Genomic DNA, 14,219 nt, shown 5'->3' with positions numbered 1-14,219 from the left:
GACGCTTGCGGCGAGCAGTTGGCACTCCTGCAGCGCACCACGCCACCCAGGGCCGCGAGCAACGACAGCCAGGCCACACTCACCACATCGCTCAGCAGGATCAGCATCGGCGCAGACGAGCTGCCCGCCGCGGCCGCCTCCGCCGACCGCCGCCTAGACGTCAACGGCTGCTGCCACCACAAGCTGGAGCTCATCAGCGAGCACTACTCCAACGAACGAACCAGCGACGGCAACGCGCCCGCGGCGGCCGAGGAGCGCTCCGTCAGCAGCCTCGCCAAGAAGATCCGTGATGGCACGCGCACCATCTTCAAGCGCGATGTGGCCACCTCCACTGCCTCTGCTACTCCCGCCAACGCGTCCGAGCAGCGGCCGCTGTCAGAGCCCGGTCGCCGTTCGCCCAAATTACGGCACGCGGACTCGCTCCATTTGAGCATCGACAGTGCCAAGAGCACCATCAGTAACTCCAGCTTGCAAGATATGGACGAGATGGAATTCGACAGCTCAGAGTTGGCCCACTACATGGGCGAGCTTAATGAACAGGGTCTGGCTCGGTAGGAGACGCCATACTTCGACTGTCCATTCTTGAAGACCGCTAGGAGGTCATCTTCAAAAGCATCTGCAAAAACCACATAAAACTGATGTATATTGTCTCGCTAGAACACTGTTTTCTCTTATGAAAAAGTACGTTGGCGTAGTTAAACTACTTGACACTTTAAAAACAATGCATGTCCCACAATATTGGAAAAAATACCCTGACCCATAGAGTTAGCTCACACAAGCAGAGCGTCTGAGGTTACAAGGCGTCTGATGACGCTAACGATCTCATCAGCCAACTAGTGTGTAGAGGAAATGACGTGGAAGTAATCGAAACATAGTCGTGGGTTGTTTGATCACGTTATTTTTCCATCTTCGCTTTTCCTCAGGACAGGTGTTACAACTGCACAGCCGAAACCAGTCTCGCAAATACGTTTGCATTTCTCGACCATCTGTGGTTTACAAGCTGTATGAAGGAATACTTCCAGTCATTATGCCTCCTCATCCAATCGTCCTCTTCTAAACTACATTGAAAAGAGAATAGCTAAACTGTTGCGATTCTGGGACGGCTGTTGGCAGCAACTAAACAACTTATGAGATTGTAAACCCCCAGAAATAAGGAGAGAAAACTCAAGCAGTTCCTCCAAGTGCACCTTTGCAAATCTTTTATGACAGATGAGAATGGCGAAATGGGTAAGATAGACGTGGAAATTGTAGTGTTGCATAAGCGGGGTTCCTGGATAGTTACACCAGTATCGTGCTAAGATATCTGTAAAATTTATGGGTTAATAAAACATAATATTGTTACTCCTTATCGTGAAGACGATCGTGAGAATATATTTCGTTCGTGCAGGTCATCCACGCCGATGTCTCAGCTCGTAGTTTTTGATATCCGCAAAAATTTAGCTGAATTTTTCTCAAGTACATGCTTTGGGGATTCATTATGAATAGAGATAGTACATTTCACTATGGAAGAATCCATTTTCTTGCTTTGACTGAGGTAAAACGGGTATTTCTGTGTTTATGGATAACCCTAACCCAGTAGGTCTCCTTAAATAAACTGAATAAACATGGACCTGCGAATTCTATGCTGTTCATACTACAAGAGAAGCAGTACTTTCTCGAAGATTATAGTGACTGGTTACCACTTGATAATATGATATCATAGGCTGATAATGGACAATTTGTCTCCATCAGCACCAACTGAATGAGGTAGTGCACATATCTGCGTACTAGACTCGTAATCGAAGTAAGGTTCAAATGCCCAAACTAGCGTTTTGGTTTGGATTCCATTGGTTTCTCGAAATAACTTCAGGTGAATGAGCGGATGATTCCTTCAGCAAGACCACGAATGGTTCTCTCAGTCTTCATCCATACGAGTAATTGCTCCAACGATCTCGATGCCGACAGGACATTAAACGCTAATCTTATTTCCTTTGGTGAGGATCATGTTCACACACTGTGTAGTAGACTGTGTGGCTGCATTATACACTGTCCAGTCGCATTAATGTGATCACCTGTCAAAAGCCTGAATAAGCTCCATTTGCAGTGCGAGACGTTCAGGAAGAAAGTCAATGAGGTTTTGAAAGGTACCAACAGGAATGTGGGCCCATGCAGACTCTAGTGCTGTGACAAGCTACACAAGGTTTATCGTTTGAGGATCCATGGTGCAGACAGCCCGATTGAGGTGGTTCCACAAATTCTTAATTGGGTTTTAATCAGGGAAGTTTGGTAGCCAGTGGAGTACGATAAACTTATACTGGTGCTCTTCGAACCACAAATGTAACTGTGTATGGTGTGACACTTTGCATTATCCTGCAAGTAGATGTCATCGTGTCGAGGAAAAACGAACTGCATATAGAGGTGTACATGGTCCCCAAGATAGGTGCATACTTGTGTCGATCCATTGTGCCCCCCAGAATAACGAAATCAGCCAAGTAATCTCACGTAAACATCCCCCAGACCGCAACCTTCCCTCCTGGTTGAAGTGAGTTTGCTTTCAGCCCTTTCCCGCCATTCACGCCAACGACCATCTATTCGATGGAGAATATAACGTCATTGATCTAAAAAGACCACCTTTCGCCACTCCGTGAACATACAGTTGCGGTATTGGCGTGCAAATTGCAAGCTTCGTCGTCTATGAACAGCAGTCAGCATGGGAGCATAAACCAGGCGCCTGTCGTGGAGGCCCATACGCAGCAACGGTCGCTGAACAGTAGTTGAGGAGACACTGTTGGCAGCCCCTTGGTTCATTTGGGTGGTCAGCTGCTCAACAGTTGCACGTCTATTCGCGTGTACACATCACCGCAGCTGTTGTTCACCCATGTCATCTAAGGCTTGTAGCGCACTACAGTTGGCTTGGCTCCCGTTTTTGATGGAGCTTTTTTGCCATTTAAGGTACACATTAACCTCGGTGGCAGGTGAACAGTCTACAGCCGTTTCGGAAATGCTTCCACCCTTGGCGCGGCAGCCAGTGCTCATACCCATTTGGACTTTAGATAAAGTGCTCCATTTACACATTACGATAATGAGTGCGCTGTTTTTCGGCGACCCCACTACGTGCTTTATATACCCTCAATTGCAAGTGCTGGCACTTGCCTTCTGTCAGTGGTTACTGCGCGTTAAAGTTACACATAGGCGATGGTCAAGTTATTGTGATCGGGCCATGCATATTGCCACACATTACACTTCTTGGCTCTAACACGGAAAGTGCCTAGAGAAAGGCTTCATGTTGCTTCTTATCAGAAATAATACGAGATGAGTCACTATCTCGGATAAAGGATTGGTCGTTAACATTTCGTGAATATGAAGATGCCATGTTTTGGTATGAACCAAAGTGACTAATTAAACTAGAACCTAAATCAAAACAATCAGACAGTTTTCAACACGTTCTTTCTGCGAATCAGTCCAGTAAAGATTGCAAGTTAATGTCACTAACGTGAAATCATTATCCCAATGAAAATAATGCGAACTGTCGAGATTCGTGTAGCTGAAAACAAAGGGTGGTGTTTTCTTTGTTTGTCCAGTGAGAGATATAATCATGTTTTGTAGATGATTAACAATAAATACAGGTAGATAATGTGATCACTACCCTGAATTCGTAGAACGAAACAAAAAAATAATAAAAAACTGACCACGTCCGTTGTTACTGCAACGGTAACCTAGATGTATTGTTCAATTTTCAGTACTTCCCTGGACGTCACTGGAGTTGGCGTATCTAAAATGCGGCTAGCAAAGACGTTAAGGACGTAGTTAAAGAGACAAAAGAGACAAACGGTGCTGCGTGACTCAGTTACTGACTGCAATAACTATTATTGGCAGAGGGAAGGGAATACCGGAGGGGGATCTAAGTAAACAGAGACTGTCAAATATTTCTGAGGTTGAAACGAGACAGTCAGCAAAAACTCTCTGTATGTAATCCTCAATCTGATCTCAAAGACGAGGACGTTTGTGAAATTCATGATTTCATTCTGCAGTGCGTTATTGGACGCACGGTTCACTAGCAAGGATTACCATCAGATTTATTTAGTAGCGAATCACTAGGCTTATTAAGCGTGTATTCGTGAAATAATAGAAAATAAAAGTATGGCTGACTGTGTTACTCCACTGTTTTGCACGTTGGAGAAAGAAGATTTTCGACTCATTTCTTGAAAGAAAAACTAAAACACCTTTTACGTGTAAACGGCCTTGTTTTACGTTTGGAATATTGTCCCACTGTTGAACGAATGGCATTTGGCTGCATGATACTCAAAAATAACATCAGGAGAGGAGCGTCTAGTGTGTAGTTTCAGATAACTTGCGAATATTTTATCTCTCTTTTACAACAAAACTATCTAGTCATACGTTGCTCAGCTGACATTAAACTTCAGTAACAACGTAGTATATAAATATAGTAGGTAACGATTATACTGTAGTTCTTTATAATGAATTGCTTTTTAGGACTGTGAGAAATGCCCCGACCTCTTCATGTACTTTATTTTTTTCTCTTAAATATCCTGTAAATTGCGACGAATCAACTAATTATCCTCAATCTTAAATTGTTATTTTCACCAGAATCAAAACGACACAGGGCTTACATATCTATATTTTAAGACTTTTTTTAATTCCTTGAATTTAAGTATAATTCCCTTTCCAAAAGCAACTGCAAAGTCCTTACGGGGAAGTCCTTTGCCTCACTAAAAGTGTGAGAGAAGACACCTGTAAGAAGAGTTTCACAACGCAGAAAAATTTGCTACACGTTACGACTTAAAACTAAACTGTGTCACAATAGCTTGTATCATTTGGGAATACGCAGCTGAAATTTTCGCTATAAATGTACAAAAAATTCTTATTTGCATTTACCGTATGAAAGATTCTTGTTTGCATATACTTCTTAGACTCTACACCATACTGTTTAGAAAACATCTGGTGTCTTTAACGATTCCTTCAATCTGATTGCATACGTTGCTGTACGTAAGAAATTTATTTATTATGTTGTTGTTTCTCTGTATGTCCCGGTAATATATATAATTCGAGATTTGCTAAGAGTTGGTGTCTGCTTGAGCAGCTTCTTCTTCCGAAGATTAGTTACAAATGTATGTATTTTTGTGAATAAATTCGTATCCCTCCACTCACTTGCTTTTTTATTTCATAATGTGTATAGCATATTTTCCAGGTTGACCCTACCGAACATCCGCACCTCAATCTCCAGCGTAAGCTGGCTGTTGCCTTTCGGTGGCATAATGAAATATAACGAAAACGATTTCAGGCGTCGAAGACTAGCCTCCGAATGAACCTGAGAATAAATAGATGCCTATCAAAGAATAATTTTGTTTCTTCAGTAAAGGAATAGTTCAGTCAATGCACGACGAATTACTAAGTAATACTAATGTTTCTGAAACGCATCAAAACAAACCGAATAAGGAACTGGAACATGAATTCAACTGATGGTGAAGTTCGCCTGAAATTTTTTCGAATTACATACAATGTGAGATTCAGCATACAAGCAGAAAAATCAGTCATCCATCTACTTCCAATCATTTATTTGCTATGATTACACATTCTCCACTGCACGCTGGTAGAGTGGTATAATTTCGAATAGTCTGCAACGTAGGTGGTGCTCAGATATTTTTTCTCCTGAATGTAGTAAGTGTTATCAAATAGTGAATTTGTACTTTCAGTATTTAATTTACCGTGTTTATCCAAAAAGTAAATAAATGCTCTAAGCTGTCAGGTAGAGAGAGCCTCGATCTGGTTTACATACACAGTGAAAAGAAACTTCCAAACTTGTTAACCTATCAGTCACCCAAAGGATGTTGCTCAGTAGTTCATAAGTAAAGCTATCTCACTTAAGTAATCCGTTATTGTCGATAATCAAATGGCTCTGAGCACTATGGGACTCAACTGCTGAGGTCATTAGTCCCCTAGAACTTAGAACTAGTTAAACCTAACTAACCTAAGGACATCACACACATCCATGCCCGAGGCAGGATTCGAACCTGCGACCGTAGCGGTCTCGCGGTTCCAGACTGCAGCGCCAGAACCGCGCGGCCACTTCGGCCGGCCTGTCGATAATCATTAGCTATTTGGTAAACCAAGCTAATTGGTAAACCAGGCAACGAGGAACTGAACTTTAAACTGTCATATACACGCCCAATGGACTAACATAGCGCTGTCACTATCTTTCGTATAGTTGAGACAACAGCCACAGTTCCAAATAAATAAATAAAACCTATTGATTTTCTAGTATTTTCGTTTGTAGAGAGTAAAAGTAACCTACTAGGGTTGTTCAATAAAGAATGATCATAATAGAAAATGCCTCCCTTCAGATTAGGGATTAGAGGAAAGTCCCATCTGGCTAAATCAGGAATATAGGAGTGGGGGGGGGGGGGGGGAGGGGGGGAGGGATGCACTTCATACTGATTTTGTAAGAAATTGAGTAACAACGTTTGTAATATGCGGACGTGCGTCACGTTGACGCAGCTGTCAGCCTGTTCCACGCACACGTGGTCTTTCGCGCTTTATACGGGCTTGCAAGGTTTTCGGGACATCCTTGCACTATTGCCCCATTATAGATGTGTGTCTAGGTAGAACATGGTGATAAAGCATTCCATTACTGTCAAAGAAAATAAGAGGCCCATAATTTTCCCAGTAGAAATAACCACTTTTGGTTATCTGGGAGTTGGTGGTGGATATTTCCACAATGAGCATCGCTGTTTACTCTCAGGATCAAATGCTGTAGCTAAGTTTCATCAGTAGTGATCACCTTTGAAAGAAGCTCCGGATCTTCAACATCAGCTTCAACAACTGGATGCTCCTCTCTCACAATGACAGTAACGTTGTTGATATTTTCTTCCGTAAGAGCTGTAATTCGGGTGCCATGTCTTTAAATCATTTAAACTATCTTCGACCTGTGCTGTCGGAGAGAACACACTCCTCTGTAGCATTGCACCGGCCTCAGCTGAAGAGTTGCTGCGAATTTCGAAGCCGCATGTTATCATCGCGCGTCGTCCCCACTGTCTGTTTCCCAGTTTCCCACAGGCAGGAACCAGGAGCGCTAACAACGAAACTACTATGACTTGTTAGTTATGCATTAAGCTAACAGAATATTATAAGATTAAATTCTATTATGTCCGTAAAAAACTTGCGATCATTCTTCATGAAAGAGCCCTCGCACAACAGAGAAACGTAATTCAGTCGTAAACACAATACAGTCGCACGTGAAGACTCATGTTAATTGAAAGATCGCTGTGGAGGAGGCTACTTGATAAGACCAAAAACCGACTGCGGTTCGTGGGGCCAGGAAGGTAAGCAGGTAAGTAAGGAAGTAAGTAAGTACCGTGCATATAATTCTGATTCATTTTCGCCCAACGCAATCACCCAATAGAATATTTCAAGAATACGGAAAATTACATAAGAGGACGTAAGTACTGGCGTTGTATGAGCTGAGAAACATTATAATTAAGGGTGTTACAATTCTCGTGGAGCTTAATAAATGCAGTATCCTGCCTAGGCAAAACAGTAACTTCAGTACAGATTTAGTTTGGGACAGACGCTGGTAAACTATTCAAAAAATGTTTTGTACCACCTGCGCGAGTTGCGGGGAGGCTTCATAATTAACTTTTCTCAGTACTCTTTTATTCCCACGAAATCAATCCATACAGTATCCTGTATAATGGAGGTAAAAGTAAACCTGCTTTCTCAGAGCAGTTGATTGGAGCGTGTCGCATCGGGAACGGGACTATGCGGCTTCTGTGCTCTGGCAGTTTGTCTCCCGGCTTTCAAGGGACACTACGAACTCAAATCATGTCTGCATCGTTACTTTGTGGTTAGGAGTGTTGTCAAACGGGAATTTGCTGCCGGTATAGGCGTACGCCACTGCGATATCATTCGAACATTCAGCTGCTATGTTTCTTCATTAAAGCTAAAGTCACTTGTACACCGATATCTTGGGGCATAGAACGTTGAAGAACTTCCTCCTAGTAGTTGCTTCGGTCAACACGAGCTGATGGCTGCAATCAACATGTTGATCAAAAGTACACTACTGGCCATTAAAATTGCTACACCAAGAAGAAATGCAGATGATAAACGGGTATTCATTGGACAAATATATTATACTAAAACTGACATGTGATTACATTTTCACGCACTTTGGATGCATAGATCCTGAGAAATCAGTGCCCAGAACAACCACCCCTGGCCGTCATAACGGACTTGATACGCCTGGGCATTAAGTCAAACAGAGCTTGGATGGCGTGTAGAGGTACAGCTGCCCATGCAGCTTCAACGCGATACCACAGTTCATCAAGAGTAGTGACTGGTGTATTGTGACGAGCCAGTTGCTCGGCTACCATTGACCAGACGTTTTCAATTGGTGAGAGATCTGGAGAATGTGCTGGCCAGGGTAGCAGTCGAACATTTTCTGTATCCAGGAAGGCCCGTACACGACCTGCAACATGCGGTCGTGTATTATCCTGCTGAAATGTAGGGTTTCGCAGGGATCGAATGAAGGGTAGAGCCACGAGTCACATCTGAAATGTAACGTCCACTGTTCAAAGTGCCGTCAATGCGAACAAGAGGTGACCGAGACGTGTAACCAATGGCACCCCATACCATCACGCAGGGTGACACGCCAGTATGGCGATGCCGAATACACGCTTCCAATGTGCGTTCACCGCGATGTCGCCAAACACGGATGCGACCATCATGATGCTGTAAACAGAACCTGGATTCATCCGAAAAAATGACGTTTTGCTATTCGTGCACCCAGGATCGTCGTTGAGTGCAGCATCGCAGGAGCTCCTGTCTGTGTTGCAGCGTCAAGGGTAACCGCAGCCATGGTCTCCGAGCTCACAGTCCATGCTGCTGCAAACGTCATCGAATTGTTCGTGCAGATGGTTGTTGTCTTGCAAACGTCCCCATCTGTTGACTCAGGGATCAAGACGTGGCTGCACGATCCGTTACAGCCATGCCGATAAGACGCCTGTCATCTCGACTGCTAGTGATACGAGGCTGTTGGGATCCAGCACGGCGTTCCGTATAACCCTCCTGAACCCACCGATTCCATATTCTGCTAACAGTTATTGGATCTCGACCAATGCGAGCAGCATTGTCGCGATACGATAAACCGAAATCGCGATAGGCTACAATCCGACCTTTATCAAAGTCGGAAACTTGATGGTACGCGTTTCTCCTCCTTGCACGAGGCATCACAACAACATTTCACCAGGCAACGCCGGTCAACTGCTGTTTGTGTATGTGAAATCGGATGGAAACTTTCCTCATGTCAGCACGTTGTAGGTGTCGCCATCGGCGCCAACCTTGTGTGAATGCTCTGAAAAGCTAATCATTTGTATATCACAGCATCTTCTTCCTGTCGGTTAAATTTCGGGTCTGTAGCACGTCACCTTCGTGGTGTAGCAATTTTAAACGCCAGTAGTGTATTTGCACACCCCTATCTAGGGTAGAATTGACCACCAGGTAGCACGAGATGCGCACCCGCAAGTATAGGAAAACGTGGCGGGTGTTGTATGGTCAGTGGAGAGGCAGTAGCAGCATAATGGGTGGGTCGGAAGAGCTCAGTGACTTAGAAAGTGAAGCAGGCATTAGATGTCACCTGACTAATAACGAACAGTTCAACCCTTATAAACCTCTCCAAGTCGACTGTTGCTGATGTGACTGTGAAGTCGAAACGCGAAGGAACAGTCTCATCTAAATCAAGCTCAGGCACACCTCATACACTGTAGGTGAGGAACCGTCATGCATTATGAAAGGTGTTTGTAGAAAACAGCATGAAATGAACGGAAGGAAACACTCGTGAGTTCCAAACTGCTACTGGCAGTCCAGCTAGCACAATGACTACGTAGGATATTACAAGAGAATGAGGCGCAATGGTCTAGCAAATTCTCAAAACCCACATATTTATGAAGTCAGTGCTAAGGGGCACTTGGAATGGGACAAAGATTTTTTTTTTTTTTTTTTGGGAGGGTGGGTGGGGGGGGGGGGGTATGACTTTCATTTTACAATACTAATTTTAATAACACAGTTGCTAAGCGACTTTTCTGCTCCAGTTCTGTTAACTGTCTATTTTTATAATCTAGACCCGTATTAATTTACTTTGAAGCATATAAAATCTGCTTTCTTCTAATACCTTAATATGCATAAATAGAACAAATGATCAAACCATTTGCTAGAAATTTAAAGTACAAAAGGAAGACGGCGGTCTCTTTGTTTTGCCATATCAAAAAATGGTTCAAATGGCTCTGAGCACCATGGGACTCAACTGCTGTGGTCATTAGTCCTCTAGAACTTAGAACTACTTAAACCTAACTAATCTAAGGACATCACACACACCCATGCCCGAGGCAGGATTCGAACCTGCGACCGTAACAGCTGCGCGGCTCCGGACTGGAGCGCCTAGAACCGCACGGCCACCGCGGCCGGCTTTGCCATATCACTTATCACAGTTTGGAAATCAGTCCTTTATTTTCAATTAATTGTCATCATGGCGAGCCCATTCAGACGTATCCCGCTAGTTGTATTCCTTCTATTAAGGATGTCTCAGTTGCGTTCATTCGTGGCCGTAGTCACTAGGAGAGTTGCCTAGAGCTGTAGAAAGCGAAACACAATAGAGCAGACGTTACAGTCGCAGACAGAGAAAGCTTCACTGAGTTTTGAGACAATTGCTCGAGTCAACTAGACGTTGATGACAGAGTTTCAGCTCAGCCGTTATCGTTAAATCGGCGATTAATGGATCTGAAGCATAATGTGTTTCGTAACTTCATCAATTATACGTATGTCTTTAGTTTTCCGTTGTAGAAGACTTGCATCTGTATCTTGGGGCTGAAGCTGACGACAGACGGTCTCACCGCGCAAACAGTTCAGAAAGTTTAACCGAGCATCTCCCTTCGCGATGTCTGCTAACAGGATCATGACATCGTGGGATACTGTCAAATTCTTGAATCTTCCCCAGAGCCGAAAGATGACAACCATACATTTCTTTGAAGTCTTGTGCGCCGCGGAGACGTTCAGTCCAGGTAGTGATGTGGTACGTTTCAGAATGCTGACTCGAACGTCGGTTGATGATTCAATGGCACATTTAACATTTGCCTACGCTTTCGTGACTAAACGAAACCACGTACCGTTTCCAATGTAAATTTTCCTGGTAACTGGTATGTTGCAGTCGTAGCACTGTCTTCGTAAAAATAACACATCAAGACCAAATTTCTCCAAATTTTCAATTATAGAGCCAGTTAATCCTTGGCCAGTCACATCAAACACTTGACAGATTGCAGAATATCTTCAAGAATCTTGAGATCCGGAGAATTATAACGACCACAAAGAGAGAGTTTCTCTGTTCCAGCAGCCACAGCAATTTCACCTGCAAGAATCGTGAAACCTTTGACGTCATTAATGCGCTGAGCAGTTCTTTCCAGGAGTTGTTTGTTGATGCAACTGATGATACGATTTTGGGTGGGTCACTAATGTACTTGTCACGTTTACCGGTTCCTTCCAAACTTGCACGTAATTTTTCGTCACCAATTGTGCGATATTTTACAATGACGCAAAAGTTACTCGTGTTCTTGTCATCTTGTTTGTCAATTTCAATAGGCTGGAAGCCCCCTAGTCCCCTTAGTCTCCTTACGTCCACATAGAATCACCACCTCAGTGACAGGGATTATGCTTTCTCTTTTTCCACCTGCTCCACCAACCCTTGGTCCACGTAGTGTTTATATCTTTTGTCTTGTTCATCATCTTGTGAACAAACTTGTGACCACTGACTGCAGCAGCCTTGTGTTAAGCGTTTCTCACACGGATGTTGGAATATTCATGAGCATGCTTCCACTTCGAAAACTTGGAGGTTATCAGAGCTCCAACGTGTTGATGGCTGTCGGTACTCAAACTTGTCTTGGCGAAACAGGTACAGTGCTTACAGAAGGAACCATCATATTCTTGAAAATACACTAACCAAAAATATTTCTTCATTGAACTTAGGTTGAACTTACGATACTGGACACTTTGCAAAGTGAGGGGAAATTTATAAGTTGCGTCTGGTACAAAATGGGATTGGGACTGTTACAGCTTCATGTGATCATCAACTTTTTCGTTATACGATGGCACACAATCACTTGCGTCATACTTACAGCCTGGTGGAGGATTGTCAGAGCTTAATATGTCAATGAAAGATGTTGATTTTGCTTCAGGACCCAATAAAGTTAATTCTGAATTCGCAATAACGCTTCTATCGTTTGAAAACAGCAGAAGCGGAAACTGCTGCGTATCATCCATTTCCTCGGCCACAGTTTCTTCCAGTCGTGGTGTTTTTGAAGTAGTTCAAAATGTTTCCACTTTTTGTTGTGAGATGCTTTGTCTTAGCTCTCAGAATCAACATTTCACTATACTAGCTTCAATAACACTGGTTTCCAGAACACCGTCGTATCAGCAACTTAACAAACGGTAACGCAGAGACTCGAGTACGAAAAGAACTAGGACATTTCGTGATCAGTATATGCTCCGACAACATGTCCACCACCTCTATAATGCGCAATGTTTCTGTATTCATGAAAGTTCATTTGAGGGTACTGTAGTACGTTGAGACTGTGTACGTAAATTTTATATTTAATTCACTACTGATGTTAAATTGACATGTATTACTAAAAGAGTCCTGAAAACAGGTAACGTTTATCGCTAGTGGTAGGACTTGGTTGACTGTGATTGGTTGTTGTCCTTTGCCAAAACTACTTTTATTTTATTTAAAGAATTTTCAACATTTACTTTCTCATGTATACTGTACAATTTTATGCATATTTTAATGTACGTACATCTTCCAGAAGAAGAACTAGTACAACATGACATAACCAATTAGATCCATACTAGGTGAAGAGAAAAAATTCACAGAAACAACAAGATACCCAAGAAATAATGTAAAAACCACTTACATTGTAAAATAGTCGGCCAGAGTGGCCGTGCGGTTCAAGGCGCTACAGTCTGGAGCCGAGCGACCGCTATGGTCGCAGGTTCGAATCTTGCCTCGGGTATGGATGTGTGTGATGTCCAAGGTTAGTTAAGTTTAAGTAGTTCTAAGTCTAGGGGACTGATGACCTCAGATGTTAAGTCGCATAGTGCTCAGAATCATTTGAAAAATATCTTATATGAAAGATCGGCGCTGCTTCGCTATTAAAATCAGTTAAAACTAAGTGAACAGTAATTTATTCACTACACCCAATAGTTCATTAACTTGCTCACAAATTGTCAGTAATTTTTACCAGACACAAACAATTATGCAGAGGGACAAATTCTACATCAGGTCTTAAAAGGACATACACACTGTTGGGGTATCAGACGCCAAATGCGGCGTATTGACACCAAATGTAGTGGGTGGGTGCCAGGAGGTGCCGTATTAAAACTCAACCGAGCTTTTCAAATGATTTATTCGTCTCCACTACAGTGCTTCGTTGACCTCGGCCCGTCTCACAGGCCCTGCAATGCCGAGGCCACTGCCCCAGCGACCTGTGCAACGCAACGCTGTGTCGTGCCGGCCTTGTTCGCCATCTGTAGAGTTCCGATTACGTCAGGATGGCTGCGCCAGCAGCCAACTCAGCGGCCACCATCCCCGTTGACTCCACGCTGCTCTGCCGGGAGCCGTAGGCCACCCCGCTGCTGCTTCTTCCTTGGCTGGCGTAGCTGCGAACGCGGCGGCAGCGACCGCCCGCGATCCGGCGTCCGAATTTGCGGCCCTCGCCTCAGAAGTCTCTGGCGTGTGTCAGGAGCCGAGACGGTTGCCCGCGGTAGCAAGCCGAAGAGTGGCCCACCCTGGCTGGCTGCGGAGCCTGCGTCGGCCTCAGAGGGTCGAACCAACAACCCGCCGCGGACTAGGGCGCTGGTGCCCCATCTGTTGCTTCGTGTAGCCCGGCGGTGTGACATGCCTCGCCGTCCTGGAGAGCTGTCACACTTCAATGAATCTCGTTAGAAAACGACACCTATTTATACTCAGCTGCGCACCTCTGTTTCCCTAACATATCGCTTTGTGTCACTTATGCACAACACCCCGATTGCGCCAGCGGGCCCCTTCTGCCTACAGCTTGTGCCATGCAAACCGCTGCATTTACTCTTTTTAGCGGTTCTACGGCCCTGTGGCCTCCATTCAATTCGCAACCGCTGGTCAGCGTAACTTACTGCAATCCAGCCCGCACTTGGCTGTAACTTGT

At 44.1% G+C, this 14,219-nt stretch overlaps 1 protein-coding gene across 1 annotated transcript in view; it reads left to right on the top strand.

The window, feature by feature from the left end:
- Nucleotides 1-3,793, top strand: part of LOC126455995 (alpha-1D adrenergic receptor-like) — a 138,985-nt gene extending 135,192 nt beyond the window's left edge. Inside the window, exon 4 of the mRNA XM_050091753.1 lies at nt 51-3,793. Coding sequence (XP_049947710.1) covers nt 51-555 — 505 coding nt within the window. The 3' untranslated portion in view covers nt 556-3,793. The remainder of the gene's footprint in view (nt 1-50) is intronic.
- The last annotated feature ends 10,426 nt before the right edge of the window (nt 3,794-14,219 follow it).

This window comes from Schistocerca serialis, chromosome 2 (genome assembly GCF_023864345.2).
Source record: "Schistocerca serialis cubense isolate TAMUIC-IGC-003099 chromosome 2, iqSchSeri2.2, whole genome shotgun sequence".
NCBI lineage: Eukaryota > Metazoa > Arthropoda > Insecta > Orthoptera > Acrididae > Schistocerca > Schistocerca serialis.
This window is presented reverse-complemented; position numbering and strand designations above follow the sequence as displayed.